Source organism: Panthera tigris, chromosome B2 (genome assembly GCF_018350195.1).
Source record: "Panthera tigris isolate Pti1 chromosome B2, P.tigris_Pti1_mat1.1, whole genome shotgun sequence".
In the NCBI taxonomy this organism is placed as follows: domain Eukaryota; kingdom Metazoa; phylum Chordata; class Mammalia; order Carnivora; family Felidae; genus Panthera; species Panthera tigris.
In genome coordinates, this window is record NC_056664.1 from 3,726,195 (window position 1) to 3,751,354 (window position 25,160).

A 25,160-nucleotide genomic window follows, 5' to 3' on the forward strand; every position below is an offset into this window, starting at 1 on the left:
CAATCTCTCACATACATATTTTTTGGGAATTTTGCCATCGCCTCTAATGTGGGGATTATGGAGCTCAAAGATTCCTTCATCCAGCAAAAATCTGACTACGGATTTGTCCCGGTGGAGACCTGACCCGGTGGAGACATGATCTACGGGAAGATTCCCCAGCGAGGATATCCAGCCCAAAGAATTGTTTTGTTTATTTATTTTGAGAGAGAGCAAGCGAGCAGGGGAAGGGTGGAGAGAACCCCAAGAGGGCTCCACGTTGCCAGTGCAGAGTGAGACGTGGGGCTGGAACTCAGCCGCCTGCCGAGCTGAAAAACCAGGGGGCGGTTGCCAAAGAATTTTTGCGGATGACTGGTGTCTCAGTTTCCATGACATTTCCCCTCAGGCATCAACACGGTTTCTGGTGAGACCCAAGGGACCTATATCCCAGATACCTGTGGTGGGAGATGATGGTGAAACCTTTGGACATTTGATGGTTGTTGACCAGAAACGTGCTGCTGATATGGGCCTGGTTATGGGACAGAGGCCAGTGAAGGCTGAGTTGGGGTTCGGTCCGTCTGTCACGTTCACCTGCCTGTTTGCAGGGGTGTGCAGATGTTTTGGCCTCCTGGTCTAGCGTGCTTTACGGGTCATTTTCTCCTCCCTTGGCAACGATCACGTTCGCCAAGTTCCAAGATGTTAGTACGCTTATTCTTGTCTGTGAATGGAGAGGCTGAAGAAATGATTTTTTAAAACCGCATACGTTATGAAAGACATTGTTGCATAGTTTGCAATGAAACCAAAAACCAACACCCCCCCTCCCCTGCATAAAAAACAAAACAAAAATAGTCAAAGATCAGGCCACCAACTTGAAAATTCCAGAGATTTTCTTTCTTTTTAAACAAATTTTTTTATGTTTATTTATTTCAGAGACAGAGAGAGACAGAGCATGAGGGGGGGAGGGGCAGAGAGAGAGGGAGACACAGAATCTGAAGCCGACTCCAGGCTCAGAGCTGTCAGCACAGAGCCCGACGCGGGGCTCGAACTCATGAACTGTGAGATCATGACCTGAACCGAAGTCGGTCGCTCAACAGACTGAGCCACCCAGGCGCCCCTCCAGAGATTTTTTTTCTACTGAGAAAATGTGATCCTATTACTCCTTTGATCAAAACTGGTGGTGGTTTCTTACTGCCCATAGACAAATTCGAAACCTGCTTGCACTGCACCTTCCCTTCCTTATGCCTGGCCCTTTCCCTATCGCTTCTGCCACAACTCAGAATTCCAGTGTAGGCCCGAAAATTTCCAGGGCTCCTTTGACATCTTTGAGCCCAAACGGCCTGTGCATTTGCCTCTTCTCACAAGATAAGACCTCGGGCCCGTTCCTCTGTCCAGGTACATCCCGTCAGCCCCTCAGCCTCATGGGTTTCCCTCTCTGTCAGTGCTGGAAGCTGTTAAAATAAGCCAATCGATCTTTTGGAGGGAACCAGGGGTCGCTCTGCCCCCTGGTTACTATGAGGCTTACCTCCCGCAGCCCTTGGTGGCTCACTCGATTGGAGATTGTAGCCGAGCCACCTTGTGCGGCATGCGGTGCCCTCCCCTTCCAGGCTGTGAGTGCTTGTGACCGGAAACGGCTACTAACTCATCTGTCCAGGGTCGAGCATGGCCTGTCCGGCCGTCTGGTGTACTGTGGGGGGCAGACCGCCTCCAGCTACGGGGTGAATGGGAGGTGATCTGAATACAGCCACTTTGCTGAATACAATCTCTCTCCCCTCCATGTTCGATCGCACTGAATGCTTTATAGTTCTTTAGAAACCCTCAACCGTTACGCCTCCTTGGGCTTGTCCCCCCCCCCCCCCCCCAATCTGGAAGCCTCTTCCTGGCTGCCTGCTAAGCTCTTATTCAAGTTGGGACTCAAAATCTGCCACCTTTCCCGACTTGGGCCATTGCCAGGGCAAGGGTGATGCCGCGAATCTATTTCACTCGGATTCCACAGATCTCTGTAGTCGCGGTGACGTCCCTCTGTCAAACTCTGGAATGTTCACACGGTTACTGGGAAATGATGTTATTCTATGCACCTGAGGCGGTGGGGCACTATGAAGCAAGTTGTCGGCTTATTTGAAGTAAACTTGGAAATTGCTGACACGTAGCTGGTGTGGGGTAGGTGTGGCAGGTAGGTGACCGGCTCCCTTCCAGAACTCGGGCTCCAGGACTCAAGTGGACTTTGTTTGGCAACCACAGCTTTCACTGGTGCCTGTAGCTCACAGCGCGAGAGGAGAAGAGTGTGCGCATCATCTCTGAAGACGGAGGCCGAGAGAGACTTCTCTTGTCTTTGCTCGTGCGTATCTTTGTCCCTCTGTGTCTACACTCCTCCCTTTGCTGTCATAAATCTTAGCTTTGAGTACATGTTGAGTCATGTGAGTCCTTCTGGAAAATCACTCAACTAGTGGGTGATCGTGGGGCTATCAGAAAGCGTCATTTTCCCTTCTTCCCGCTGCACTTTGTGCATAACCTTTTAAAAGAAATATCTTATTGTACTATACATACTTGTATACTTGTTTAAAAGCATGTCTAGACTGTAGGTTACTCGAACACTTCATGCTTAGCACAGTATCACGTTGAAACAGGGTGCTGTCAAAAAAAAAAACAAAACAAAAAAACAAACCCACCAGACACTGAATAGAAGCGAGGCCGGGCCAAACCTGATCTCCTGATCTTAAGGAGAAAAGTGTAGAGAAGGGCCCCGAACAAAGGTAGCAGTGAGCTTCTATGGATTTTAGCAAGTCAGAATAGGTCATTATTTAGTTAACCAATTGCAATTTACAGCATTTCATGGTAGCCAATTCTATTGTGACACAGAGACCTTAGTTTTGGTGGGAACCTATCAATTTAAAGTTCTTTGTCCTAAGAGGGTTTAAAATGACCAACTGTAGTTAGACACCTAAGATACCGTGGGGCAGTGAGTTGGTGAATTTTTACATGTTGGTCTTCCCTGGCCAGATCTTGGTAGAAGGGGTGGGGGAGCGTTTTGCAGCCTAAGGTATCTATTTAGCAAGCAGGCAAAGTTACAGCCACATAGGGCGGTCAATTTCCGTATTAGGGAACTACAAAAGCTATTATCTCAATTATTCATGAAAGGTGAGTTTAAGCTGAACTTATATACAATAAGCTTTCTGATATCTTGTAAGTTGACCTATTACAACGTAAGTATATGAACAGGGATCTTTTCTGAGAGAAATATAGAACATACACTTTAAACATGAGCATAGAGAGCACCTCCGTTGGAGACTGGTAAAGGGAGGCAGGCGGTAGAAACACATTTACCAGCATCAACCACATAAGTGGTTTTCCCAGGTCAGCGTTCAATCGTGGCCACCAAAACTTTGCACTCTGTCTCAAACTGCTACTTATTTATTCCAAAGTTTCCGACTCTGGTAGTTGCAAAGATTTGGCGCTGGGAGGGCCCAGCAGATTGGTCTATGGCTTTAGCCACGTGGCCACAGCTCACTAACAAGTAGAGCTTTTCTGAATTACACACAGAAGGAAAGAAAACGCCTTCTCTCGGCTTCCATCCCTGTCCTCACCCTTACACTCAGCTTATTTTAGCGTTTTCCCAGGTTCATAGGGCAATGGGACTGTCACGATCCCTTTGGCAACCACTAGAAATATAGCTTGTGGTGGGGGAACATCTTAATTAATGATAACTGAGTATCCATGACCGACGGTCTTTTTCTCTCTGGAGAAGGAAAACAGTTTCACGTTTATTTTCAGGAAATAATTTTCACTCCAGAACGAAGCAAAACAGGCTCTATTTTCTTCCCCTACTGTGAAACGAGGCTACAGAAACTAAAAAGTTGCAGGAAAAAAGCAGATAGCAGAGGATGGTTTCGATCCATCGACCTCTGGGTTATGGGCCCAGCACGCTTCCGCTGCGCCACTCTGCTCCCCGGCGAAATGCCACTCCTAATAATGCTCTTCACTCTGTTCAGAGGCGATTACTGACACTGGAAAAACCCACGTTGAGGTCGCCGGTTCAACACCTCGGCTACCACAAACTGCCAATTCTCTTCGGAACAATATCGCTACCAGAATCAGAGAGAACAAAGCCAGAGGCAGGGACGGAAGCGTTACCACCCCGTTGAAATTCCGGAGGCAGAGGGGAGAGGCGGCCAGATACTCAGCGAGGGTTACAAGCTTTCCCAAACAGGGAAGGAAGGGGAAGACCGGGAAAGGCACGCGGGCGAGAATTCCGCCTCGGAGTCACTAACCAGGCCCGCGGTCGCCGTTGGGAGGACACCTTCTCGGGCTCGGTGTGGGGGTGACGCCCGGCCGCGGGAGGCCCGCACGGAGGCTCGGGCGGGAAGGGCCGGTCCGCGGGGTCGCCGCAGGCCGACGCAGGCGCCCGGCGACCGGCCAAGGCCCCTCACGCAGCAAAACGTAGAGCAAAACGCTCACTTTTTTAGTCTGACGCACCGAAAAAGTTCCGAGGTCCCACAGGCCCCCGGACCCTCCAGCCGCCTCCGCGGAGGGCACGCTCCGAGGGTCCGGGCCCCGCCTCCAGTGACGTCACTGGAGTGAGCCGCGGAGGGCGGGGCCGGGCAACGGCCCTTCCCGCGTGCGCGCTTCCAGTCTTCAATTAGGTCCGCATCCTGCACATATAAGGAGGTTGCCTCCCCGACTTTCATGCTTTCTCCGGAAGGTGACTAAGCGGTGCTGACATGTCTGGCCGAGGCAAAGGCGGGAAGGGTCTGGGCAAAGGGGGCGCCAAGCGCCACCGCAAGGTGCTGCGCGACAACATCCAGGGCATCACCAAGCCCGCCATCCGGCGGCTGGCCCGGCGCGGCGGCGTGAAGCGCATCTCCGGCCTCATCTACGAGGAGACCCGCGGGGTGCTCAAGGTGTTCCTGGAGAACGTGATCCGGGACGCCGTCACCTACACGGAGCACGCCAAGCGCAAGACGGTCACGGCCATGGACGTGGTGTACGCGCTCAAGCGCCAGGGCCGCACTCTCTACGGCTTCGGCGGCTGAGCGCCTCGGACCTCCTACCTCCACAAGCACAAAAAGGCCCTTTTCAGGGCCGCCCACGTTTTTCACGAAAGATCTGTAGCTTTTGGTTACTTTCTAGGTATCTTGTGCTGTATTGTGTGCCCACCTTCCAAATGTGTATAAGGATTGTTAGTTGTCCGCTCTGTTGTGCCCCTTTATTTTAATCCGAGGGCTTTTAACGTTGGGGCTTAGTTGTTAAGCCGTGCTGTGGCTCTGCCGCAGTCGGTTTGTCTAAGCCTTGGCCTGCCCATCATTTTTGGGTGACAGACAAGGCCACATGGTATCGTCGGCATTTCCAAGGAGCTTCCTTCGTCCTCGAGCACTTTCGAGTTGGAAATCAGGTGGGTTTGGTTCTGGAATACTAGCAAGGGGATGCCCACCCGGGAGGGAGTGGGTGCGCCTTCCCTGCAGGGCTCCCGCGTCCAAGATGGCGGGGTCGGCGGCGGGAGGACGGCTGCGGAACAAAGACGCGTTCCCGCCGCCCGCCTGGCCCCGCCTCCGGCCCCGCCTCCGCCCCGCCCCTGGGCTGGGCTGCGCTCTGCCAGGCTCGCTCCGCGGTTCCGAAGGCCCCGGGGTCGTGCGCTGGGAGGCTGGGGGGTCAGATCTGGCAGGTGTTGCGTGGCCTAGCGCGCGACATTTTATGATGTATTATGAAAACCTCACGGAGATAAGGATGTTACTTAATGGTCAATATGTAAATGTCACCTAATTTTAAGGAGATGTGGTGGCATTTTCAAAACGTGTACATATAGGCATCAGGATATTTCCCCCCAAATTGCTAAGCGTGGGGAGGGAAGTGATGAGGGAGCGTGGAGCGAGCTGGGGGCAAAATACAGGCTACCCCTCCCCCGCCCCCGGGTGGGATATATGTGACGTTCCTAGGACACTCCTGGCTACCCTAGAACAAAGGAAGGGGGTGTAAGCGCTTGCCATAGTGATGTGGGAAGCTAAGGCAAGCGAAAAACTAAATTCCCTTACTGCCTACAGCCATTGGCAGGTCCTTGAAACCGGCAGTGACCTCCCTCTAGGAGCTCAGCTGGCTGGATGATGACACTTTGCTAGGGGCAAAAGAGCACCTTGGCTTAACATTATCCTGACCGCCCCCCACTCCCCACCCCTGAACCTGTAAGTCTACTTTAACCTATAAAAATTCCTTTGGAAACTTCCTTTATCTCAACTGCCCCAAGATATATTGCTGACAATCATACTCTAAGCATGTGGCCCCCTGATGTATATCTGAAGGGTCTCATGACTGAGGTTTTCCTACACAGTGATAAATGGTGTTTCCCTAGCAACAGCTAGTCCCTCAAGGTCCTGGAAACCTTGCTGACAAAATTCCTTAAAGACTTTATCCCTGACCACCTTCCATCCTGAGGGTATATAAGAAGTTACCCGTCAGGACAGCTCTTCCTGCCCAGGGTCCTGTTCCCTGCTTTAATAAAATCACCTTTTTTTTTTTTTTTTTTTGCACCAAAGGTGTCCTCAAGAATTCTTTTTTGGCTGTTGGCTCCGGACCACCCCTCCATCACCCGAAAATGTCATCAGAAGTATTCCACTTCCTCCAGGGTCTTCCAGCTGGACTAAACTTTACAGGAGGACATACTAACAGGAGGAAAAAAAAAAATCCAAAGGTTTTATTACCTGCGCCCAGAGGCCGGGTGAGGAATTTGAGGCCCAAACAAATGAATAATGCAGGGCAGTTTTTATACCTTCTAGACAGAGAAAATGCATTCGTGAGGAATGGACAGGATTAAAAACACACATTTGAGAGCTTTAATTAGTAAGGACTTTTAAGAGGAATTTGGCCTGATGTAGTACATGAGTGAAATCAACCAGGATTGTTTCTATAGCTTTCTTGGCTTTAAAGTTCCTATTTCTGGTGATAATGATGTGTTTTTACTTAGTCCAGTGAGGGGTTCCTTTTATATGGTAGTTTTATTTCCACATTTTAAGGGGACCGAGGAGAGTCTAAGTGTCCTTGCATGTGCTTTTTCCCACGTAGCTTCAATTCAACATAATACACCATCGTATATTTTGGACAACTTGCCCTTGGCCCTCTTGTTAGCTAGTGAATGTAGGGTATGAGAGAATTAGAACGCTCTCGGATAATCCCAATGATTTTAGCCACTGCATCGAAGATGGTAATGCCAGTCGCTAAAATGGATAAGAATATAGAAGGAACAAGTTTTGGGGAGAATCACAGGTTCAGCTTTGGACATGCAGAATTTGGGATACCTATTACATTTCTAAGAGGGAGGTAGGAACTTGGCTAGCTAGATATATGAATCTGCAGTTCAGGGAAGAGATCTGGGCTGGAAACATTATCGGGAGTTGTCAGGGTATAACTGCCCTGATGCCATGAGAGTGAAAAAGCCATGCGAGAAGATGAGATCTCTTAGGAAAGAAGGTTGGTAATGAAGAGAAGCAGTTCAAGAACCGAGTCCTAGGTCAGGTAAGTAAGGAGTGTTTGCTCTGTATTCATGATATGTGGATAGATCACTGATGGTTTTACACGTGTTTCTGTAATTCTCCCTTTCTCCTGTGACTCTCAGAACAAGCAGAAGAAAATAGTCTCATTTTACAGATGTGGAAAGCTGCCCTCAGTCATAAGAGTCTGCAATGACAGTGGCGCTCTCACTCAAATAATCTGTTGAAGTTAGAACCACGGGAGATCACTTTGGGGATCCACCAATAGATAATATGCACCCTTCTCAAAATGGACAACTTCCCCATATATTTTCCATGCAACTCCAGTGAGTTCTCAGGCCTCCCGAAGCCTGTTTGTGGAGGCCAACGTTCAGAGCTCTGTGTCTGAAGCTGCTTTTCTCTTCCCTTACCTTCGCCAGCTCCAGATCTGAGAAAGTGGACCCTGAGAACACACGTTTCTGATCTGTTGAGCTGGTGTTCCCCTGTTGTTGTGGAGATGCCGTCTATATGATAATGTAGAAGAAGTTAAGTCATCAGCCCAGAGACTTCCCTTGAACTCCACACTCAGAGACCCAGCTACCCCCTTGACTTCTCTGTTTGGAAGTCCATGAATATCCATTTCCAAATCTGACACCACCACTGCAAGACCAGCCTCTCTCGTCAACATCTTGAATTTGGAAAACGCCGAGTCCCACCTTTCAGCTGGAGTTGTTTTCGACTCTCCAGTCCATAGTAGGTCCTGTCAGCTATACCTGCAAAACACAGCAAGAAGGCATTTCCCTTTCCAGCTCTTTCCCATCGCTGGTGCTCTGGCCAAGCAGCCGTCACTCTATCGTTATTCCTGCAGCCCTGTCTGCTTCCGCCCTCCTATATTTCACACAGCAGCCAGGGATTATAATAAAGAGTAAATCAGATCAAGTCGCCTCTCTGCTGAAAACCCTCCAACGGCCCTCATTTCACTTAAAGTGAAAGTCAAAGTCCTTACTCTCTTGGCCCTTGTTCAAACTGTCTACTCTCCCTCTCTTTCTTAGCCCAGTGACACTGGCCCTGGAACTTTTTCAAATAGGCCAAGTACACAGATCTTTTAAAGACTCTTCTTTCTACATGGGCCTCTCAGCTCCCAGATCCTTGGAGGCATCCATCGCTCCTCACCTTCTTCACTTTTTAAGTCAAATATCCTTTTAGGGAGGCTGTCTGTGATGGCATACCAACCCCTGACGCCCCCCAGTCTGTTTTCTCTGCTCTTGAGAAGCTTGCAGTCTATTTGGGAAGTCAACACCCCCCCACCCCTGCCCATGAAATGTGAAGCAGAAATGGACACCATAAAGGGTGTCCAAAGAGCATAAGTCAAGTCCGTATTGGGAGTCCTAAGCGGATGCTTGCCCAGGAGGCTCACTGCCAGGCTCAGGAGGCCTGTCAGGCCCGTGACGGGGATCTGGGCTTTACTCTGGACAACAGGGAGCTATGCAAAGTTGTGTCTCCTTTTGTCTTTCCCTACAGTTTTTCTCATTGTGGAACAATTATCTTTTTCAAAATCAGTTGTTGCTCTTAGCATACTGGATTTCAATGGTGCATGTGTATCTCTTTCCCCATTAGAGTGAAACTGTACTGAAACTCTCAAGTGCCTGGATGAATAGATAGGAATGAAGTGAAGGTTAAACGGATGTACAGTTAATGAAATGAAAAAGGCTACACAAGCAACCTTGCAGAAAAGAAAAATATTTCTAGAAGGATCCATTGAAATACACATTTTGTGTGTATCAGCAGTGACTTTGGCAAAGTGCCCTGCTTTGTCCCTTGTGGGCCTCTACAGACTTTTGGGATCTAAGGGGTGATTTTCTTTCTTATAAACAAAACCCAGTATAGGCAACTTTTAATAGCTTAGGAGGCTTCGGTTTTGTGGAACGTGAGGTGATTCCACCAATATAATTGCACATTTCCCTTTATTAGCTTTATAACTTATAATTCTCAATATATACAAAGGAATATCTGAACTACGTGTACATGTTATAAAGGATAATATGATGATGACCACATTAGAACCCAATTGCTGGGGCACCTGGGTGGCTCAGTTGTAAGCGTCCGACTTTGGCTCAGGTCATGATCTCATGGTTTGTGAGTTCAAGCCCCGCATCGGGCTCTGTGCTGGCAGCTCGGAGCCTGGAGCCTGCTTCGGAGTCTGTGTCTCCCTCTCTCTCTGCCCCTTCCCTGTTCACGCTCCGCTCTCACACTCTCTCTAAAAATAAATAAACATTAAAGAACCCAATTGCCAACCGGGTTATACAAATATTCCCAATCCATTGCTTTGGCCTAATTTTGTCCTCCTTCAACCCCACCAGAGATAGCCACAGTCTTGAATTCTGTCATTTTCTTGCCTTTATTTCTTATCCTTTTAAAATCACACATGCATTGAAATCTAAATAATACGTGGCTTTGGTGCTTAGTCTTTGCTATCAAAAAATGGTATCTGTGGAAGAATGCCCTATCGTTCCAGACATTTGCAACTCCATCCGGTGAGAGGATTTTATTTCCTGCCCTAATGGCATTAGGCTTGCTCATGTGATTTGCTATGGGCAGTGAATATGAGTGAAAATGACATGTGTCGTTTCAGTAAGCCATTGTGTGATCTGTCCCTATTTCTCCAGCATGGTTCTTAGGCTGAAGACAGGTGGAATTAGAGCAGTAACTCACCCACAGTCAATAAACATGAGCACAACAAGAACCTTTATTGTAGTAAGTCACTGGGATCTGGGGATTGTTTATCACGGCACAATTAGCCTAAATGGATTGACACAGGATTAGATCACATCTGGTTTCTGGGAATTGCTTTATTCTGAGTTGCCACGTTGTCACGTGTGGCTAAAGCTCGTTTGCTTTCATAGCAATGTTAGAGCGTGTGATCATGCCTGATTATGTCACAATTCATCTGTCTATTGGTTGGCAGTTGCTTTGTTGACTGCCCTAAAACAATTACAGGATGCTTTGCTGGAATATGAAAGATCAAGTAGAATTTTCATTGTGTGGATTACTTCATAATATTCTGCTAATGATATTAATATGTGTGTGGATTACTTATAATAATAGAATATAAGTCTTCAAACATGTGGAAGGGAGAAGTAGATATAATTTTAGGGGAAATAGTCAAGAAATCTGTTTTAACCCGGGCCCCTTCTCTGATTAGCTGAGCTGATTCAGAGACATTTTTTAAAATTCTGAAATGAAGGGACTTGAACAAATCAGTGGTTCCCAGATGCTCATCTAAGAATAGTGTTAGTCCCGGCCACTTTTCTCTGTATTCTGTGTCAAAATGAGAAACGTAAGGTCAGCATAGTAAGTTTTCCTTAATATGAAAAGTTAATTAAATTTATTTGGTAGAAAGGACCACATTTATTTGGTATAAAGATTTCTTATTTTGCGGTTATCTGTATTTTCTTCGAGGATCGTTCTTTTTTGAAAGGAGATTGATTGTCTTTGAAGTTGTTGGCAACAGCACAGCCGTCTGTAGGGGCGGCCCTGGCTTTCCCTCGTCTGGGAAGGACCATAGGCAGCAATGTCGTGATTCTCTTCTAACTTTAAGAGTGCCAGCTGGTTTTCTGAAGATGATTCTTCGTTCTGGCCGGACACCACAGCGAGGTTAGGCAAAGAGAACAGGAGGCATGGGAACAAAAAAGGGAAAAAAAGTTACTAACGGCTCTTGTGTGTTTCCAGCGTCCCTTCCTCATACTCCAACGCACACCTTACTGTTAAATGAGGTGCCGCTGGCTCAGGCGAGGCAAGAGGAAGTCCCTGGAAAATTAGGCACGTGTTGCTTGAACTGGCAGGCAGAGGCGGGGAAGTCTCACAGCCACAGGCACTAGGTTGTCCTTAAAAGAGTTCAGGGTGGAGAGATGATTCTAAGGAGGGGTTCAGTCTATTAGAAGGGGTTTAGATTGACAAAGAACCCTACCTGGTGTCCCATGCCTTTATACTTTTGTGGCCTTCTGCGTTGTTCAAGGCCTCAGGACTCAGATCCTAACACGGGCACCTTTCCTACCCCTTCAACCAGAGGCTTTAGCCATAGCTGCTATCTTGGATGACTTTCCCCTCTGTAGGGACTGTCCTAGCGCTCTTACTGTGATCTTTTATTGATCATCAGCAATGCCACGCAGTAGGTACTAATTATTATTCCCATTTTAGAGGCAAGGAAATGCTCACAGAAGGTGTAAGAAGTTTGCTCAAATGTAGCCTTGAAACAGGCTGCCAGGACTGTATCTTTGGACACCCTTTATGGTGTCCATTTCTGCTGGTGTATTTCTTTTCATGAATGTTATTTTCTAAATGTACTTAAAATTAGCTTTGGAGAGCTAGAACTGAATGCCTTAATTGCATGTGGGGCCGAGAGAACCTTCACAAGCCCCATTACAAAACGAAGCCGTTTATTTAATGCTCACGGAAATTTACCATGTAGGCATTTGTAGATAAAGACATGTAGCTAGTAAGTGGAAAATGAGATTTTTGAGCTCAGTTTTACACCACCAATGCTCATGCTTTCCCCCTCTGCACCACAGCGCCAGAAAAGTTCAATTTGCTACCAGGTGATTCTTACCTTCCATATCCGTGATATATATTCCATATAGTATTTATTGATGTAAAGGGCTGCTTAATCTCAATTCTCAGGACATTCGCTTGTACAATGGAAGATTCCGTTTCACGGGTAATTGTAGGCTCAAATCAGGCGAAGGACACGCACAGAAATGTAAATTCCTTTGCCTTGAACTAAAATCCTAGGGAATGAAAAAATAACTGGAGACAAGGCTATTCTGGACACAGGGAGGCTTCGGTAGAACTCTGGGACTCCCCCCCACCTCCTAGTTACCCAGTTTTAGGTAGCGTCTCTTTCACCCTCGTATATTAAGCCGGGTAGAAAACCCCAGTGGATAGAGTTCCTGATCTTTTCCAAGAGGCAATGTTTAGCTACGTTAAAATGTTCGCTGAATTAGTGGAATCGGGAGGATGTGGATGAGGACTAGCAGATCCGCTAAGAGTCTAGAAAGTCAAGCTGCAGAGGGCACATCGCGCCATTAGGTGCCGCTGTAGCCACTCACAAGCCAGCAACAAATTACAAGAAAGTGGTTTCATTTTCCTCAAGAATGGTTAACACTTGTTTTCATTTAGGGCCACTCGAAACTAGGACTCCAGGTTTTCCTGAAGGGAATTCCCCCAGAGGTAACGGGGAGGACAAAACGAAACCAAAAGCGGGGAAAAAAAAAAAAAAAAACCTCTCGAGGTGGGGGCAACCCTAGGTCCACTATCTCCAGCAGTTGTCGGGAGAAGCCAAGCCAAATGCACCATAATCAAGTTACTTACACATTTGCTTCTTGATGGTCCGCACACGCCAGAAGTTAAACTTGGTTCCCAAATTGAGCTTACCAATACTCAGCAAATTAAACGTGACGAAAACAAGTTACAGTTTCCAGAAGTTGGGAAGATTACAGCTCTTTAAATGAGAATATGGGCGGCTCTTAAAAGAGCCTGAAATCGTTAGTGCTGTGACGGTGAACAAATTTACTTGGAGCTGGTGTACTTGGTGACGGCCTTGGTGCCCTCGGACACGGCGTGCTTGGCCAGCTCCCCGGGCAGCAGCAGGCGCACGGCCGTCTGGATCTCCCGGGACGTGATGGTCGAGCGCTTGTTGTAATGCGCCAGGCGCGACGCCTCGCCCGCGATGCGCTCGAAGATGTCGTTCACGAACGAGTTCATGATGCCCATGGCCTTGGACGAGATGCCGGTGTCGGGGTGCACCTGCTTCAGCACCTTGTACACGTACACCGAGTAGCTCTCCTTGCGGCTACGCTTGCGCTTCTTGCCGTCCTTCTTCTGCGCCTTGGTCACCGCCTTCTTCGAGCCCTTCTTCGGGGCCGGGGCGGACTTCGCGGGCTCAGGCATTGCGTCCCAACAACACCTCTAGGCGAACGCGAGGAAACTACGCCTACGAGCAAGCGACCTCTTTTTTATTTGGTGTGTATGCAAATTAGGGATCGCAGAATTACGGTTTCTGATTGGACTCCTCAGTATCTTAGCTTCTGATAGGCTGTTCTTTATCCTAAACTCTCATTGGCTCTTCCCCATAGTTCAATCATGAATAATTTGACCTTTCTACCATAAACGTTCTATGTAAATTAGAAACATTGTTGTTTTGGACGTGCTTTTTGATTGGCTAGAATTTGTGTTCGGGCAACGGCATAGGCTGCTTTGTCAAACCTCTGCAGACTATAATCGTCTAGCTTCTTGTGAGGTACGCTCAGTCTTTTCTTTTTTCTGGCTTTGTAGTCACAGCACCATCATGTCTGGACGCGGCAAGCAGGGCGGCAAGGCTCGCGCCAAGGCCAAGACGCGCTCGTCGCGGGCCGGGCTGCAGTTCCCGGTGGGGCGCGTGCACCGCCTGCTCCGCAAGGGCAACTACGCCGAGCGGGTCGGGGCCGGCGCGCCGGTGTACCTGGCGGCCGTGCTGGAGTACCTGACGGCCGAGATCCTGGAGCTGGCGGGCAACGCGGCCCGCGACAACAAGAAGACGCGCATCATCCCGCGCCACCTGCAGCTGGCCATCCGCAACGACGAGGAGCTCAACAAGCTGCTGGGCCGCGTCACCATCGCGCAGGGTGGCGTCCTGCCCAACATCCAGGCCGTGCTGCTGCCCAAGAAGACCGAGAGCCACCACAAGGCCAAGGGCAAGTGAATATCTAAATCCCAGTGTGCACTAAAGCTAAACTTTTATACCCCAAAGGCTCTTTTCAGAGCCGTCCACATTTTCACATGAAAGAGTTTGTAACTCAACTCGAGGCAACATAATTGCGTAAAATGTAAACGGTTGCAGCTTTTGGTTACAGTTCATTCATTGCAATTTATTTTGTTGACGTTACTTTGGGATCCTGGGAAATGGGACTTCTGAATAAGCTTAACAGTTTTAAGTACAGCATTGGGTTAGTGGTCATCTGGATAGGTTGGACTCCCATGTTTCCCAAGTTGTGCGCAAGTAAAACGCTTAAATAACCACAAGTAAGGAGGATAGTCTAATAAATGAACCCTGTGAAAAATGGCGGGTGGGCACGTTAACCTAGAGTCCCTTAAGACACTTAAAAACAGCAAAACTACAGAATCGGAAATCGGAGCAAGCTGTTTCAATTCTGAATTGAAAGAAGCAGTATTTGGCCACCTTAAGGAAGTCCAATAAACATTTCTTGGGCCCTGGTGATCTCCCGTCGTCTCCGGGATGAGGCGTTTTACCTGTGGTTTCCCAGAGTGGACACAAGTGGCAGTCTAGGCCACTCAAGGGTCAGTTCAGTAAAAATAACCATCTGAAAAAATATACATAAATCTGTGATGAAAGCGTGGTCCTGGGAACGTTAGGCCCCATTACGTAGGTCTCCTCAATCAGAATTTGCAGTTTTCCCCGACCTTCAAGTGATTTCTTAATTGGTTTTGAGATGAATTGAGCCAGAATATTAGTGTTAAATCCTAGGATCGCTGTGACAAAGATTACAGGGGATTGAAATGATGAATTAGTTATCCAATCGGAGTCCGTTTTAATTCACCAATCAGGTCGTTCACTCTTTAGCCAATAGTTTCATTGCGCGGGACTTTTGAAAAACGCGAGACCAATCGGAATGTTTCTGAGTATATATAAGGGCAACGCCTTTGGCCTTGCTTGTCAGTTTGGCTTTTTTCCTCATTTTGTCTGAAATGGCTCGCACGAAGCAGACGGCGCGCAAGTCGACGGGCGGCAAAGCCCCGCGCAAGCAGCTGGCCACCAAGGCGGCCCGCAAGAGCGCGCCGGCCACCGGCGGCGTCAAGAAGCCGCACCGCTACCGGCCCGGCACGGTGGCCCTGCGCGAGATCCGCCGCTACCAGAAGTCCACCGAGCTGCTGATCCGCAAGCTGCCGTTCCAGCGGCTGGTGCGCGAGATCGCGCAGGACTTCAAGACCGACCTGCGCTTCCAGAGCTCGGCCGTGATGGCGCTGCAGGAGGCGTGCGAGGCCTACCTGGTGGGGCTCTTCGAGGACACCAACCTGTGCGCCATCCACGCCAAGCGCGTCACCATCATGCCCAAGGACATCCAGCTGGCGCGCCGCATCCGCGGGGAGCGGGCGTAAAGCTTTCCCACTTTTGATTTCGATCAACTCAAAGGCTCTTCTAAGAGCCACCCACTTTTTCTGTAAAGTTGCTGTAACTTTGTCCAGTTGTAGCCGTCTTGGGGTTTTAATGTTCGAGACTTGATTGCCCTGTTGGCCTTCTAAGTTGATCTGGTGAGTGGCATTCGGCTGTCTTCAGAAACTGCTCGCTGTATTCTGCACCTTGAGGTTCCCTAAACTGCTTAGTGAGTTGATAGGTGGTTGAAAGTTCTAAGGTAGTACCTTCTGGCTCCGGGGAAGGGGCATGTGAGTTCGGGAAGTCAGGGCTGCTCTGGCCTGGCAGTGGGATGATCCACTATTTTATATGTGACTGGTTAATGGGGATCTTTACTCCCAAAAAGTGAGCTTGGGTGCTGGTGCTTGTACGTTTGCTGTTTACACAAAGTTCCCACCGGTTTGGGTATTTGCAGTTGGAAAACTGGAGCTGTGGACATGTTTAGTTTTTTTTTGTGTTTGAAACCTCAATTTGACGAATTCCTATCCTTATCATGTAAAGTGAGTTTTTTTGGGTTTTTTTTGGGTTTTTTTTTTTGCTTTTTTGTAAAAACTTAGAACAGTACAGTCTGATCGTTGACTGTAAAAGAATTAGACTCAGGATTTCTAATGAGCTTACTGGCCACAGAGCCTATAACAGTCCTGGTGGTTTCTACAGTCTTTGACGCATAAAGGGTGTGCCCACCAGCAAGGGCATCATTTGTAGGGATGAAGATTCTCATCACCGCGTGCCCCCCACCCCCTATCCCCCCAGGCCTGGTCAGAAGCTGCATTGTACCAAGTTCACCTTATGTGTTTGTCACTGACACCAGTTTAAGAAGCCCATTTTTAAAAATGATATTTTTGGCCTCATCAAGAAAGCTACCTGTCAACTCTCACCAGGAATAATCATTTGCAAACAGCATGCTTATTTATGTCATAGAGTTAAATGTTCTCCAACTCAATTGCAAGTTCCTGGGAAAATAGTTTGATTTAACAGCAGTGATCTCAATATTGCTTACACATTACAGACAATTAGAGGTTTTGTGAAAAATATCTTTGCCTGATGTCCAGTCAGGACCATTTTAGTTGTAGTCTATGGGTTGCTTCTAGGCAATGGTAATTATGAAAGCTCAGATGCTACCAACAGGAAGTTGGGGTCAAGACCAGATGCTACATAAATTCCAATCTTGTGGTTAGCTCCTGTTTAACTCCTGACTCCCAGTTTAGCAAGGAATTATATCTGTAGAATCAGGTTTGTAGCTTGCTTTCAGAGACTATATATATATATATATATATATATATATATATATATATATTCTGGCTTGGTTGACAACTGTTAACCTCGCTGCAATGAATCAAATAGTATCTGGCTTTTGTAGGAATTTCTGAGGATAGGGCCAATGTGAGTCTATGATGAGAGACAGGGCTGCTTTGGGCAACTGATAATACGAGATTAAAAAAAAATTTTTTTTTAAGTTTATTTATTTTCAGAGAGAGTGAGAGAGCGAGCACCAGTGGGGTAGGGGGTAAGGGGCAGAGAAAAAGGGAGGAGAATTCCAAGCAGGCTCTGTGCTGACAGTACAGGCCCCAAGGAGGGGCCCTCAGCTCATGAACCGTGAGATCATGACCTGAGCCCAGATCAAGAGTCAGAGGCTCAACTGACTGAACCACCCAGGCGTCCTGGTAATACCAGATTTTAAGGGATGCTACAGAGAGGAACATCCTGGACTTCGGGGCCAACACTGGGCTCGAAGTGCCGTTTGGGTATTCACCTGGTCTTTCTCCGTGGCCTTTGTCAATTTATCTTCTCCCCTACAGCTATTCTTTTCATTTTTCGAACTTTTTTATCATGCGACATTTCAGAATATAGGCAAGAAGAAATAATGGTTTGATAAACTCTGTATACACTGCACCAGCTTCAACATCATCAACAGTAGCCAAGTATGTTTTATCTGTACCTCTTGATCATTGTAAAAAAAAATCGTATCATTTCCGCTCTCAATATTTAAAAACACGTCTACCGGGGCGCCTGGTTGTCTCAGTCGGTTGAGCTTCCCACTTCAGCTCAGGTCATGATCTCAGGGTCCAAGAATTCGAGCCCCGCGTCGGGGTTTTGCTGACAGCTCGGGGCCTGGAGCCTGTTTTGGATTCTGTGTCTCCCTCTCTCTCTGACCCTCCCCCGTTCATGCTCTGTCTCTCTCTGTCTCAAAAATAAAAAAAGTAAAAAAAAAAACAACAAAAAAACAAAAACACGTCTACCATTTTAAAGCCCAAAATGATCCGTGATGATTCCAACAAACATTTCTCAACACTGAGGAATTTAAAAATTTATCTACTCCACACATATAGTTGTTGAGAGTTTCCAATGTGCTAGGTGCTGTTCTGTGCGTTGGGAATATGCTCGCAGAACAAAACAGAATTCTCAGCTTTCGTGGAGTTTACACGTCCAGGAAGGACAGACAACGAATCAGATGCATATCAGAGGTAGTGTGGTAGATGGTAAGGAGAAAAATGAAGGTCGAATAAGGAATGTTATGGGGAGTTCAAATTTAGATAAGGCACCTATGAAGACAAGGATACAATTTCAGCATAGATTTGAAAGGGGGCGAGGGGAGAGGAGAGGGGAGGGGGGTCGTGAGGTCCCCCCCCCCCCCCTGCATGGAATGGGCGGGGCACAATAGGAGGAGGTGAAGGCGGAGAGGTAAAAAGCCAGATCAAGTAGGGCCTTGGAGATTTTAGCTCTGAGATGCAAGGCCTTGGGAACAGTTGAACATAGGAATTTCTGTCTGTTTCTCAGTTAAGCAGGTTCTGTTTTATACTTAGGTAGTCCCAGTTGTGCTCCAGGACAAAAATTAGGGCGCACTTTTCTTTCTCTCCAGGTCTAGCAAATAGAAGCTGACCTTTAGCATTTTGTACTTAAGGAGAAAAGAGCAAACCTGTGCAGGTTAGAGGTTAAATGCAATTCATATCCTGATACTTCAGACGTGCTAGTTTTATGGCCACAGGCAAAATGTGTGTGCTCGGGTAACAAACTCCATTTGTTTGAATTGCAAATTCAAGATTACAGACACGAAAGTCTTCGGGGACTAGGTCAGAGGTTCGTGTATCAGGAACAGTGGTGAGCCCCCCCCAGCTGTATTTCACCGGGTGAGCCAATCAGCAGCAGTGTTTCTGGTTGAATCTACACCCACTGGTGGCCTGCTCCAAGCTCTGGGTGGCATCTGGGTTTCCCTTAGGTCACTTGCCAGGTAGAGATGTTAACAATCCCTGTCTCGGGGAATTGTCTAGGTGGTAAAAGAGCCATGACGTCATGAGTTCAAAAGTGTAATTTGGCGCCTGCATAGATCATTTTATTTAATCCACACAATAACTCTATGGGCGAGGGGCCATTATTAGCCCAAATACAACGACGAAGAAATTGAAGCATAGTGAGGTAAGCTACTTCACAGAGGTGCTCATTTTGATAATTCAGCCATGGGTTTTATCTCCGGTGCTAGACAATGGATGGCCATTGTGTGTTACATGCATATTTTAATTTTGCTTTATCTGAACACCCATCAAAAACTTTTTGAGCGCTTACAACGCGCCCCACGTCATTGGAGGTGCGGGAAATAGAGCAGTGAGTAACATGGGTAAGGTTCCCTTGGGATGGAGCTCACGGACATTGTCCTTGTAGTTGTGGGAGACAGGAAATAAACAAAAACAAACAAACACAGTATTTTGGTGGGTAAGGAGATTCAGGGGTGGAAGAAACAGGCCAAGAAGATTAAGGACTGCCAGGGATGGGTGGTGGAGGGTTGTAGTCTTAAAGAGGGTGGGTGGGGAGGACTCCCCCACTAACGTGCCACCGAGGCAGAGGCAGGAAGCCTGGGAGGGAGGTGGTTCTGCACGCATCTGTGAGAAGATCATTCCACAGAGAAGAGGACAGTGATGACTGAACAGGTCCTAAGCTGGGAGCATATTCAGGGTCACGGTCTGATAAGCAGCCAGAGGACAGGGTCCTCTGTGTTCTCAAGCTGGGGTTCCCAGGGAAACTCAGCATGGATTCACGTGTTTTTAATATTTTTTGAGAAAGTGTCACTCCAGGTTCCCGAGCGCACAATGAGGTTCGGGAACCAAGAGGCAAGGGCAGGTATAGACGAGTGTTAAGCCTGAGGACTTGGAGGACTGCCAGCCTGATTCAGGAAAGGGTCTTAATTGTGTGCTAGTGTACTTAAAATCAAAAGTAAGAGGTTTGAGGTTCCAAATGAGAGAACAGAGCTTTTGAGAACAAAAGGCGAGGACTGCATCTTCTGGAGGTTCGGTGCATAACGAATGTTACCCCCATGGTGATATCTTCGGAATGAGTTGAGAAAACCCACCAAGGTAAAAGTGCAGAAGTCAGGCCTGAGGCAGGTAAGGCTGGAACTTGTATACCAGATGGGTGGCCCTCAGAATGTACATGGAAGCAGTGGGCTGTCGCTGGACTCCACACTCAGCCTGACCTTGTTCACGGGCTTTGAGTCTGACCTTGTTGGCCTCCCTCTACCTTCCCAGGTGTTTTCCTGATCTCCCAAGCCTGTGCTGATCGCACACCGCTCGCCCCGGCTTCCCAGTGGCGGTGATCACTGTTCATCTCAACGGGGAAATTTGATTCTAACCAGACTGGTACCACTTTATTTTCTTTGCAGCCGAAGCAATTATTGCCAATACTTACAATTCAGTTGTGTTGTACCAGGAAGCTCCAGTGTCCCCCTGAAGAGGTAGGAACTCATCAGTCTCCCTCTGTCTTTAAAAATTTTCTTTTTTAATGTTTTTCTTTATTTTTGAAGGAGAGAGAGAGACAGAGCATGAGCGGGGGAGGAGCAGAGAGAGAGGGAGACCTTCTGTCTTTAGGTAAGAGCTGTGGCCGGGACAGCCACATAGTTGTTCCCTGAAATTGGCTTTTCCTCTCTTATGTAGTAATGCCACTCCCCCGGCTTCTTTCGTAGCTAGTGTGGCCATCGAGTATTTTTGGCTAAGGGCATATTAGCGAAGGCCGGGTTACCCCATTCTCAGGATTTCAGTAAATGGTGGGGATGCCCGTTTCTCCTTCCTTCAGGATAGAATGTGAACAAGAGAGTTGTAGCTGGAGTAGACCTCTTGGGCTGCAAGGTGTAAGAATGACAGCGAGAGTAAAAAGGCAGGAAATTACCCTCATGTCTTCTTTAAAAAAAAATTTTTTTTTAATGTCCATTCATTTTTGAGAGAGAGAGAGAGAGAGAGAGAGAGTGCCAGCAGGGGAGAGGAAGAGGGAGACGCAGAACTCAAGGCAGGCTCCAGGCTCTGAGCTGCCAGCACAGAGTCTGATGCGGGGCTCGAACTCATGAACGGTGAGATCATGACCTGAGCTGAAGTTGGACGCCCAACCAACTGAGCCCCCCAGGCACCCCCCAACCCCCATTCATGTCTTCAATTATACTACCAGGCAGGCCATTTCTGGGCACACAGCCTCCCGTATTGGCTGCCCGTGACATCCCAAGCAGCCATGCCCTTGACGAGGGTGTTTGTCTGCAGAAGGCAAATGGGGCTAAAGTGGAAGTCACCAAGGGGTGGTGGTCAATATAAGACTGAATACTGAGTACCTCATAAATATTTGGTGTGGCGCAAATTCTGCCATTTCTCGCTCTCTTTCATCTCTTCCCACCTCCGTGTAGCCCACGAGCTCTGCTTACTTTCTCTATGTGCACCATGTCTGACAGGCAACAAATTTATGATTTTTAGCAAATACAGCTTTTGAATTTTGTCTCCGTCTCATACAATTTCTTGCTTACCCACATAACACTTCTCATACGTTTCTCACTTAGGAATTACCCACTTAACATTTCTTATGAGTTGCAGCCATCCAGTTTGTTGGTCTTGGGTTGGTCCTCCATAGCAGAATTCAATAGCAGAATATATTTGAGAATATTCTCCAATGACAGAGCCAACGCACATTACACAAAGGGAGATGAGCTCCTTAGGGAGACCCCATGCCAGGCCCGAGCTTACATTTATATACCTGTTCATGAGAGAGAAACCGTCTTCTATCTACTTTAACCATTCACTCCCAAGGGTGTACACAAAAAAAACAGTCCTTAAGAAGATTAATGGACAAGATCTATGATAGCGTTCCTTTCTGCATTTCAGTAAGATCGTACATTTTAGTTAGGCACCGAACTTCTACACAATCCCTGTGAACCCAAAATGAGACATGGCCCGATGAAAAGCATAAATAAATATATAGCCCCTGTTGTTAACTCTAGTCCATAAATGCAAACTCTGCGTGGTTTTTTTTCTGCACATCGAATCTTCTCTCCCTCTAGCCACGTCCTCTTCCCTTGTCATTGTCCTACTCAAGATTAAATCCATTCGACTTTTGGCAATGCTAAAGTGACCTTCAGAGACAGAGGTTTGCCCTTTCTGTTAGTCTGTGAGACTCCTATTTAAATGTCCATTTTAGACTTGGAGCCCTGTGAGGTCAAAGATTATTTCTATCCTGCTCACTGAGCTCTTCCCCAAGTACCTGTCACTCTCTGAAGCTCACTTTCTGAGGCTCTCAACAAATAAACAAATAAACTCAGAGTCCTAGTCCTTCCCCTCAACACGTCATTTAGGGAAGAAAGTTAGGCACACTCAGATCCGTGATCCTAGAACACTGTGCACTAACTACCACCCTCTCTGTTCCGCACTCCCTGATCCAACAGAGAAATGCCTAGGAGGGTGGACTTACCAAAAGTGAGGACAGTAACTGAAGGGCTCTTGATGACATTAGTCTCAAGGTATTTTGTAAATGGATAGGCGACAGTGTATTCTGTTGAGGATTCCTATCAAGCCTCTTAAGGGAAGACTGCCCAGGCCTGGCTCCTGTGCTGGCTGGCAGACATCACTGCAAAACAAGAGGCGGTGTTTCCAGGCTGTTCTCTGCCGCTTCTTTACCTTCTCCTTCCTCTTACAAATCCTGTTTACACTTTTTCAAAGAAGCATGGAATGCCTCAATTACTTGCAGAATAACAACTAAAGTTTGGGGTTATTCTTCAATAGACATCTATCCTTTAAGTTCAGTGGCTTCCCTCCCAGCCCCTTCCATTTACTAGGAAATGAGTTTCTCAAGCCATCAGGTGTATAGCATCCTATTGTTTCCCACTGAACAATGACTCAGACTCACCAAGCACATTGTGCTTTCTAGACAGGCTTGCCAATAAAGGATGCCAATATGTAGAACTCGTCCAGGCTCGTCCGGACAGCCCAAGACTTCTCAGTACAAGCCCTGGCGAAAAATCTGCTAAGTTAGTTTCAATTTCTGAAACTCTCAATAGTTAAGCAGCCAAGCACTGCCTTGTTTTCGAAACAAGTTTTTCTGCTCAGGGCTTGCTTAATACCATCTGTTTCATGAACACAAACTACTGAGAAAACTAGAATGGGAAAGTGAAGACCGAGAAAAGCATTTCAACTGCCACATGGCTCTTGCCTAACACTACCAACGCTCCAGGATTAAAGCTCTTTATGTGAAAGGTTGAGCGGCTCTGAAAAGAGCCTTTGGGGTTGGGTAACAGGGCGCTTACTTGGCGAGTCTACTTGGAGCTGGTGTACTTGGTGACGGCCTTGGTGCCCTCGGACACGGCGTGCTTGGCCAGCTCCCCGGGCAGCAGCAGGCGCACGGCCGTCTGGATCTCCCGGGACGTGATGGTCGAGCGCTTGTTGTAATGCGCCAGGCGCGACGCCTCGCCCGCGATGCGCTCGAAGATGTCGTTCACGAACGAGTTCATGATGCCCATGGCCTTGGACGAGATGCCGGTGTCGGGGTGCACCTGCTTCAGCACCTTGTACACGTACACCGAGTAGCTCTCCTTGCGGCTGCGCTTGCGCTTCTTGCCGTCCTTCTTCTGCGCCTTGGTCACCGCCTTCTTCGAGCCCTTCTTCGGGGCCGGGGCGGACTTCGCGGGCTCAGGCATGGCGCACAAACGTAGCAAAAAAGTCTAACAGACTGAAAGCTGAGCGTAAGGCTGGCCTACTTTTATATGCCTCGTATGCAAATAGCGGCTTAATCTATCTTAACTCCTGATTGGAGCAAATGTGCCAGTAGAAACACCTTATGCAAATAAGGTGATTTTAAATCTACTTTCTGATTGGTCGTTTGTGTGAAAGCAAGTCTAGGCCCTTTTCTCCACCATCAGAGTTTTCCTTTTCAAAACTGCAAAAGTATATCTTGTCAGTAATACCTGTTTATGAAGTCTTGTGTCTTCCTAGATCCCGACCCGAAGAGACAAAAACCTGACAAATTTATGACATCTTCCTGCCGAATTGCAGTTACCCGGTTACTAAATGCAATAAAGAGAACACAAAAATTAAGTATTTAAATTTTAGGAAAATTATGCCATGGCATTACTAGTTTGGTTTGCTCAAAGTCGGCAAAATTTAGGCTTTTTCACGAAGCGAAGGAGCGTCACATTTCAACAGCGGTGCGCTTTTTATGTTTCCTAGGAGCAGGGTGTCTGGAAGTGATGCCAATGTTTGTTGGTGTGTTGGTAGTTATGGGATACGGCGCTTCCTCGGCTAATATAAAACGTGGCTTCAAGCTCAGAAACTGAGAAATGACAAAGCACGATACTGAACTGGATCAATCACGTTCAGACGGACAGCTTTTGAAACCGCTCAGGAACTGTGGAGGTTTCACTTTCGTCTCTTCCCAAATTCAATTCCAGACAAGAGGATTAAGACAAAACCAGTTAAGGTACCGTGAAACATTAACTACAGCCTGAATAAAGGACGGAGGAGTCTGAGAAGATAAGTACATTTCAGGATTAGGAGATTTTCTAAAGCGAGTCCTGGTAGCCAATCAGAAGGCCCATCAGGTTACTCAATTCACGGCGCGGAATTTGAAGATTCGGACCAATCAGGAGGACGTTGCCTTTATAAATAAGAGCCAGCGCAAAGGGACTTTCAGTTGGGCGTCTGCTGTGCATTTTCCCGTTATGGCTCGCACGAAGCAGACGGCGCGCAAGTCGACGGGCGGCAAGGCCCCGCGCAAGCAGCTGGCCACCAAGGCGGCCCGCAAGAGCGCGCCGGCCACCGGCGGCGTCAAGAAGCCGCACCGCTACCGGCCCGGCACGGTGGCCCTGCGCGAGATCCGCCGCTACCAGAAGTCCACCGAGCTGCTGATCCGCAAGCTGCCGTTCCAGCGGCTGGTGCGCGAGATCGCGCAGGACTTCAAGACCGACCTGCGCTTCCAGAGCTCGGCCGTGATGGCGCTGCAGGAGGCGTGCGAGGCCTACCTGGTGGGGCTCTTCGAGGACACCAACCTGTGCGCCATCCACGCCAAGCGCGTCACCATCATGCCCAAGGACATCCAGCTGGCGCGCCGCATCCGCGGGGAGCGGGCCTAAATTCTTAACGAAGGATCGCCGACCTTAAACCCAAAGGCTCTTTTCAGAGCCACCTCTCGTTTCAATTTAAAGAGCTGTATCCTGGGCAGTAGTGTCCGCAGTACTTCCTCTCCCATCTCTTCCCCCCCGCCCCAGGCCATGTGGGAGTGCCTCTAGGGGCGGCGGCATTTGCCGAGATTTCAGT

General features: G+C 48.0%; 6 protein-coding genes, 1 long non-coding RNA gene and 1 other non-coding gene across 10 annotated transcripts; 5 read left to right on the plus strand and 3 right to left on the minus strand.

Annotated features, from left to right (window-relative positions):
• Nucleotides 1-3,845: 3,845 nt before the first annotated feature.
• TRNAM-CAU lies at nucleotides 3,846-3,917 on the minus strand. The gene has a single exon. It is a non-coding gene; the product is annotated as a tRNA-Met (tRNA).
• Nucleotides 3,918-4,664: 747 nt separating this feature from the next.
• On the plus strand, nucleotides 4,665-5,027 carry LOC102952863 (histone H4). Its single transcript, XM_042985558.1, has one exon. The coding sequence runs from the start codon at nucleotides 4,692-4,694 to the stop codon at nucleotides 5,001-5,003; it is 312 nt and encodes a 103-aa protein (XP_042841492.1). The 5' UTR covers nucleotides 4,665-4,691; the 3' UTR covers nucleotides 5,004-5,027.
• A 28-nt stretch (nucleotides 5,028-5,055) lies between these two features.
• LOC122238525 lies at nucleotides 5,056-9,546 on the plus strand. Its single transcript, XR_006217450.1, has 3 exons — nucleotides 5,056-5,362; nucleotides 6,498-6,679; nucleotides 7,868-9,546. It is a non-coding gene; the product is annotated as an uncharacterized LOC122238525 (long non-coding RNA).
• Nucleotides 9,547-9,669: 123 nt separating this feature from the next.
• On the minus strand, nucleotides 9,670-13,422 carry LOC102953157 (histone H2B type 1-C/E/F/G/I). Of its 3 annotated transcripts, XR_006217446.1 has the most exons (4): nucleotides 12,795-12,939; nucleotides 12,034-12,152; nucleotides 11,185-11,341; nucleotides 9,670-11,060 (listed from the first exon to the last, which is right to left on the minus strand). XR_006217446.1 is itself a non-coding variant. In XM_015540538.2 (3 exons), the coding sequence occupies exon 1, from the start codon at nucleotides 13,371-13,373 to the stop codon at nucleotides 12,993-12,995; it is 381 nt and encodes a 126-aa protein (XP_015396024.1). In that variant the 5' UTR covers nucleotides 13,374-13,422; the 3' UTR covers nucleotides 9,688-11,341; nucleotides 12,034-12,152; nucleotides 12,795-12,992. The 3 variants fall into 3 exon arrangements, 1 of the variants encoding a protein (XP_015396024.1); XR_006217447.1 differs by having other exon boundaries at nucleotides 9,670-11,311; XM_015540538.2 differs by having other exon boundaries at nucleotides 9,688-11,341; nucleotides 12,795-13,422.
• Nucleotides 13,423-13,757: 335 nt separating this feature from the next.
• Nucleotides 13,758-14,297, plus strand: LOC102953459 (histone H2A type 1-E). The gene has a single exon (XM_007074452.3). The coding sequence runs from the start codon at nucleotides 13,771-13,773 to the stop codon at nucleotides 14,161-14,163; it is 393 nt and encodes a 130-aa protein (XP_007074514.2). The 5' UTR covers nucleotides 13,758-13,770; the 3' UTR covers nucleotides 14,164-14,297.
• Nucleotides 14,298-14,399: 102 nt separating this feature from the next.
• On the plus strand, nucleotides 14,400-15,650 carry LOC102968129 (histone H3.1). The gene has a single exon (XM_042985541.1). It carries the CDS (start codon nucleotides 15,168-15,170, stop codon nucleotides 15,576-15,578), a length of 411 nt encoding a protein of 136 aa, XP_042841475.1. The 5' UTR covers nucleotides 14,400-15,167; the 3' UTR covers nucleotides 15,579-15,650.
• Nucleotides 15,651-23,112: 7,462 nt separating this feature from the next.
• On the minus strand, nucleotides 23,113-23,562 carry LOC102952583 (histone H2B type 1-C/E/F/G/I). The gene has a single exon (XM_007074450.3). The coding sequence runs from the start codon at nucleotides 23,543-23,545 to the stop codon at nucleotides 23,165-23,167; it is 381 nt and encodes a 126-aa protein (XP_007074512.1). The 5' UTR covers nucleotides 23,546-23,562; the 3' UTR covers nucleotides 23,113-23,164.
• Nucleotides 23,563-24,551: 989 nt separating this feature from the next.
• LOC122238519 (histone H3.1) lies at nucleotides 24,552-25,007 on the plus strand. The gene has a single exon (XM_042985539.1). The coding sequence runs from the start codon at nucleotides 24,566-24,568 to the stop codon at nucleotides 24,974-24,976; it is 411 nt and encodes a 136-aa protein (XP_042841473.1). The 5' UTR covers nucleotides 24,552-24,565; the 3' UTR covers nucleotides 24,977-25,007.
• The last annotated feature ends 153 nt before the right edge of the window (nucleotides 25,008-25,160 follow it).

Bases quoted from the DNA above. Each gene is read 5' to 3' on its own strand.
- LOC102968129 (XM_042985541.1), top strand. From the start codon at position 15,168: ATGGCTCGCACGAAGCAGACGGCGCGCAAGTCGACGGGCGGCAAAGCC.
- LOC102953459 (XM_007074452.3), top strand. From the start codon at position 13,771: ATGTCTGGACGCGGCAAGCAGGGCGGCAAGGCTCGCGCCAAGGCCAAG.
- LOC102952583 (XM_007074450.3), bottom strand. From the start codon at position 23,545: ATGCCTGAGCCCGCGAAGTCCGCCCCGGCCCCGAAGAAGGGCTCGAAG.
- LOC102953157 (XM_015540538.2), bottom strand. From the start codon at position 13,373: ATGCCTGAGCCCGCGAAGTCCGCCCCGGCCCCGAAGAAGGGCTCGAAG.
- LOC102952863 (XM_042985558.1), top strand. From the start codon at position 4,692: ATGTCTGGCCGAGGCAAAGGCGGGAAGGGTCTGGGCAAAGGGGGCGCC.
- LOC122238519 (XM_042985539.1), top strand. From the start codon at position 24,566: ATGGCTCGCACGAAGCAGACGGCGCGCAAGTCGACGGGCGGCAAGGCC.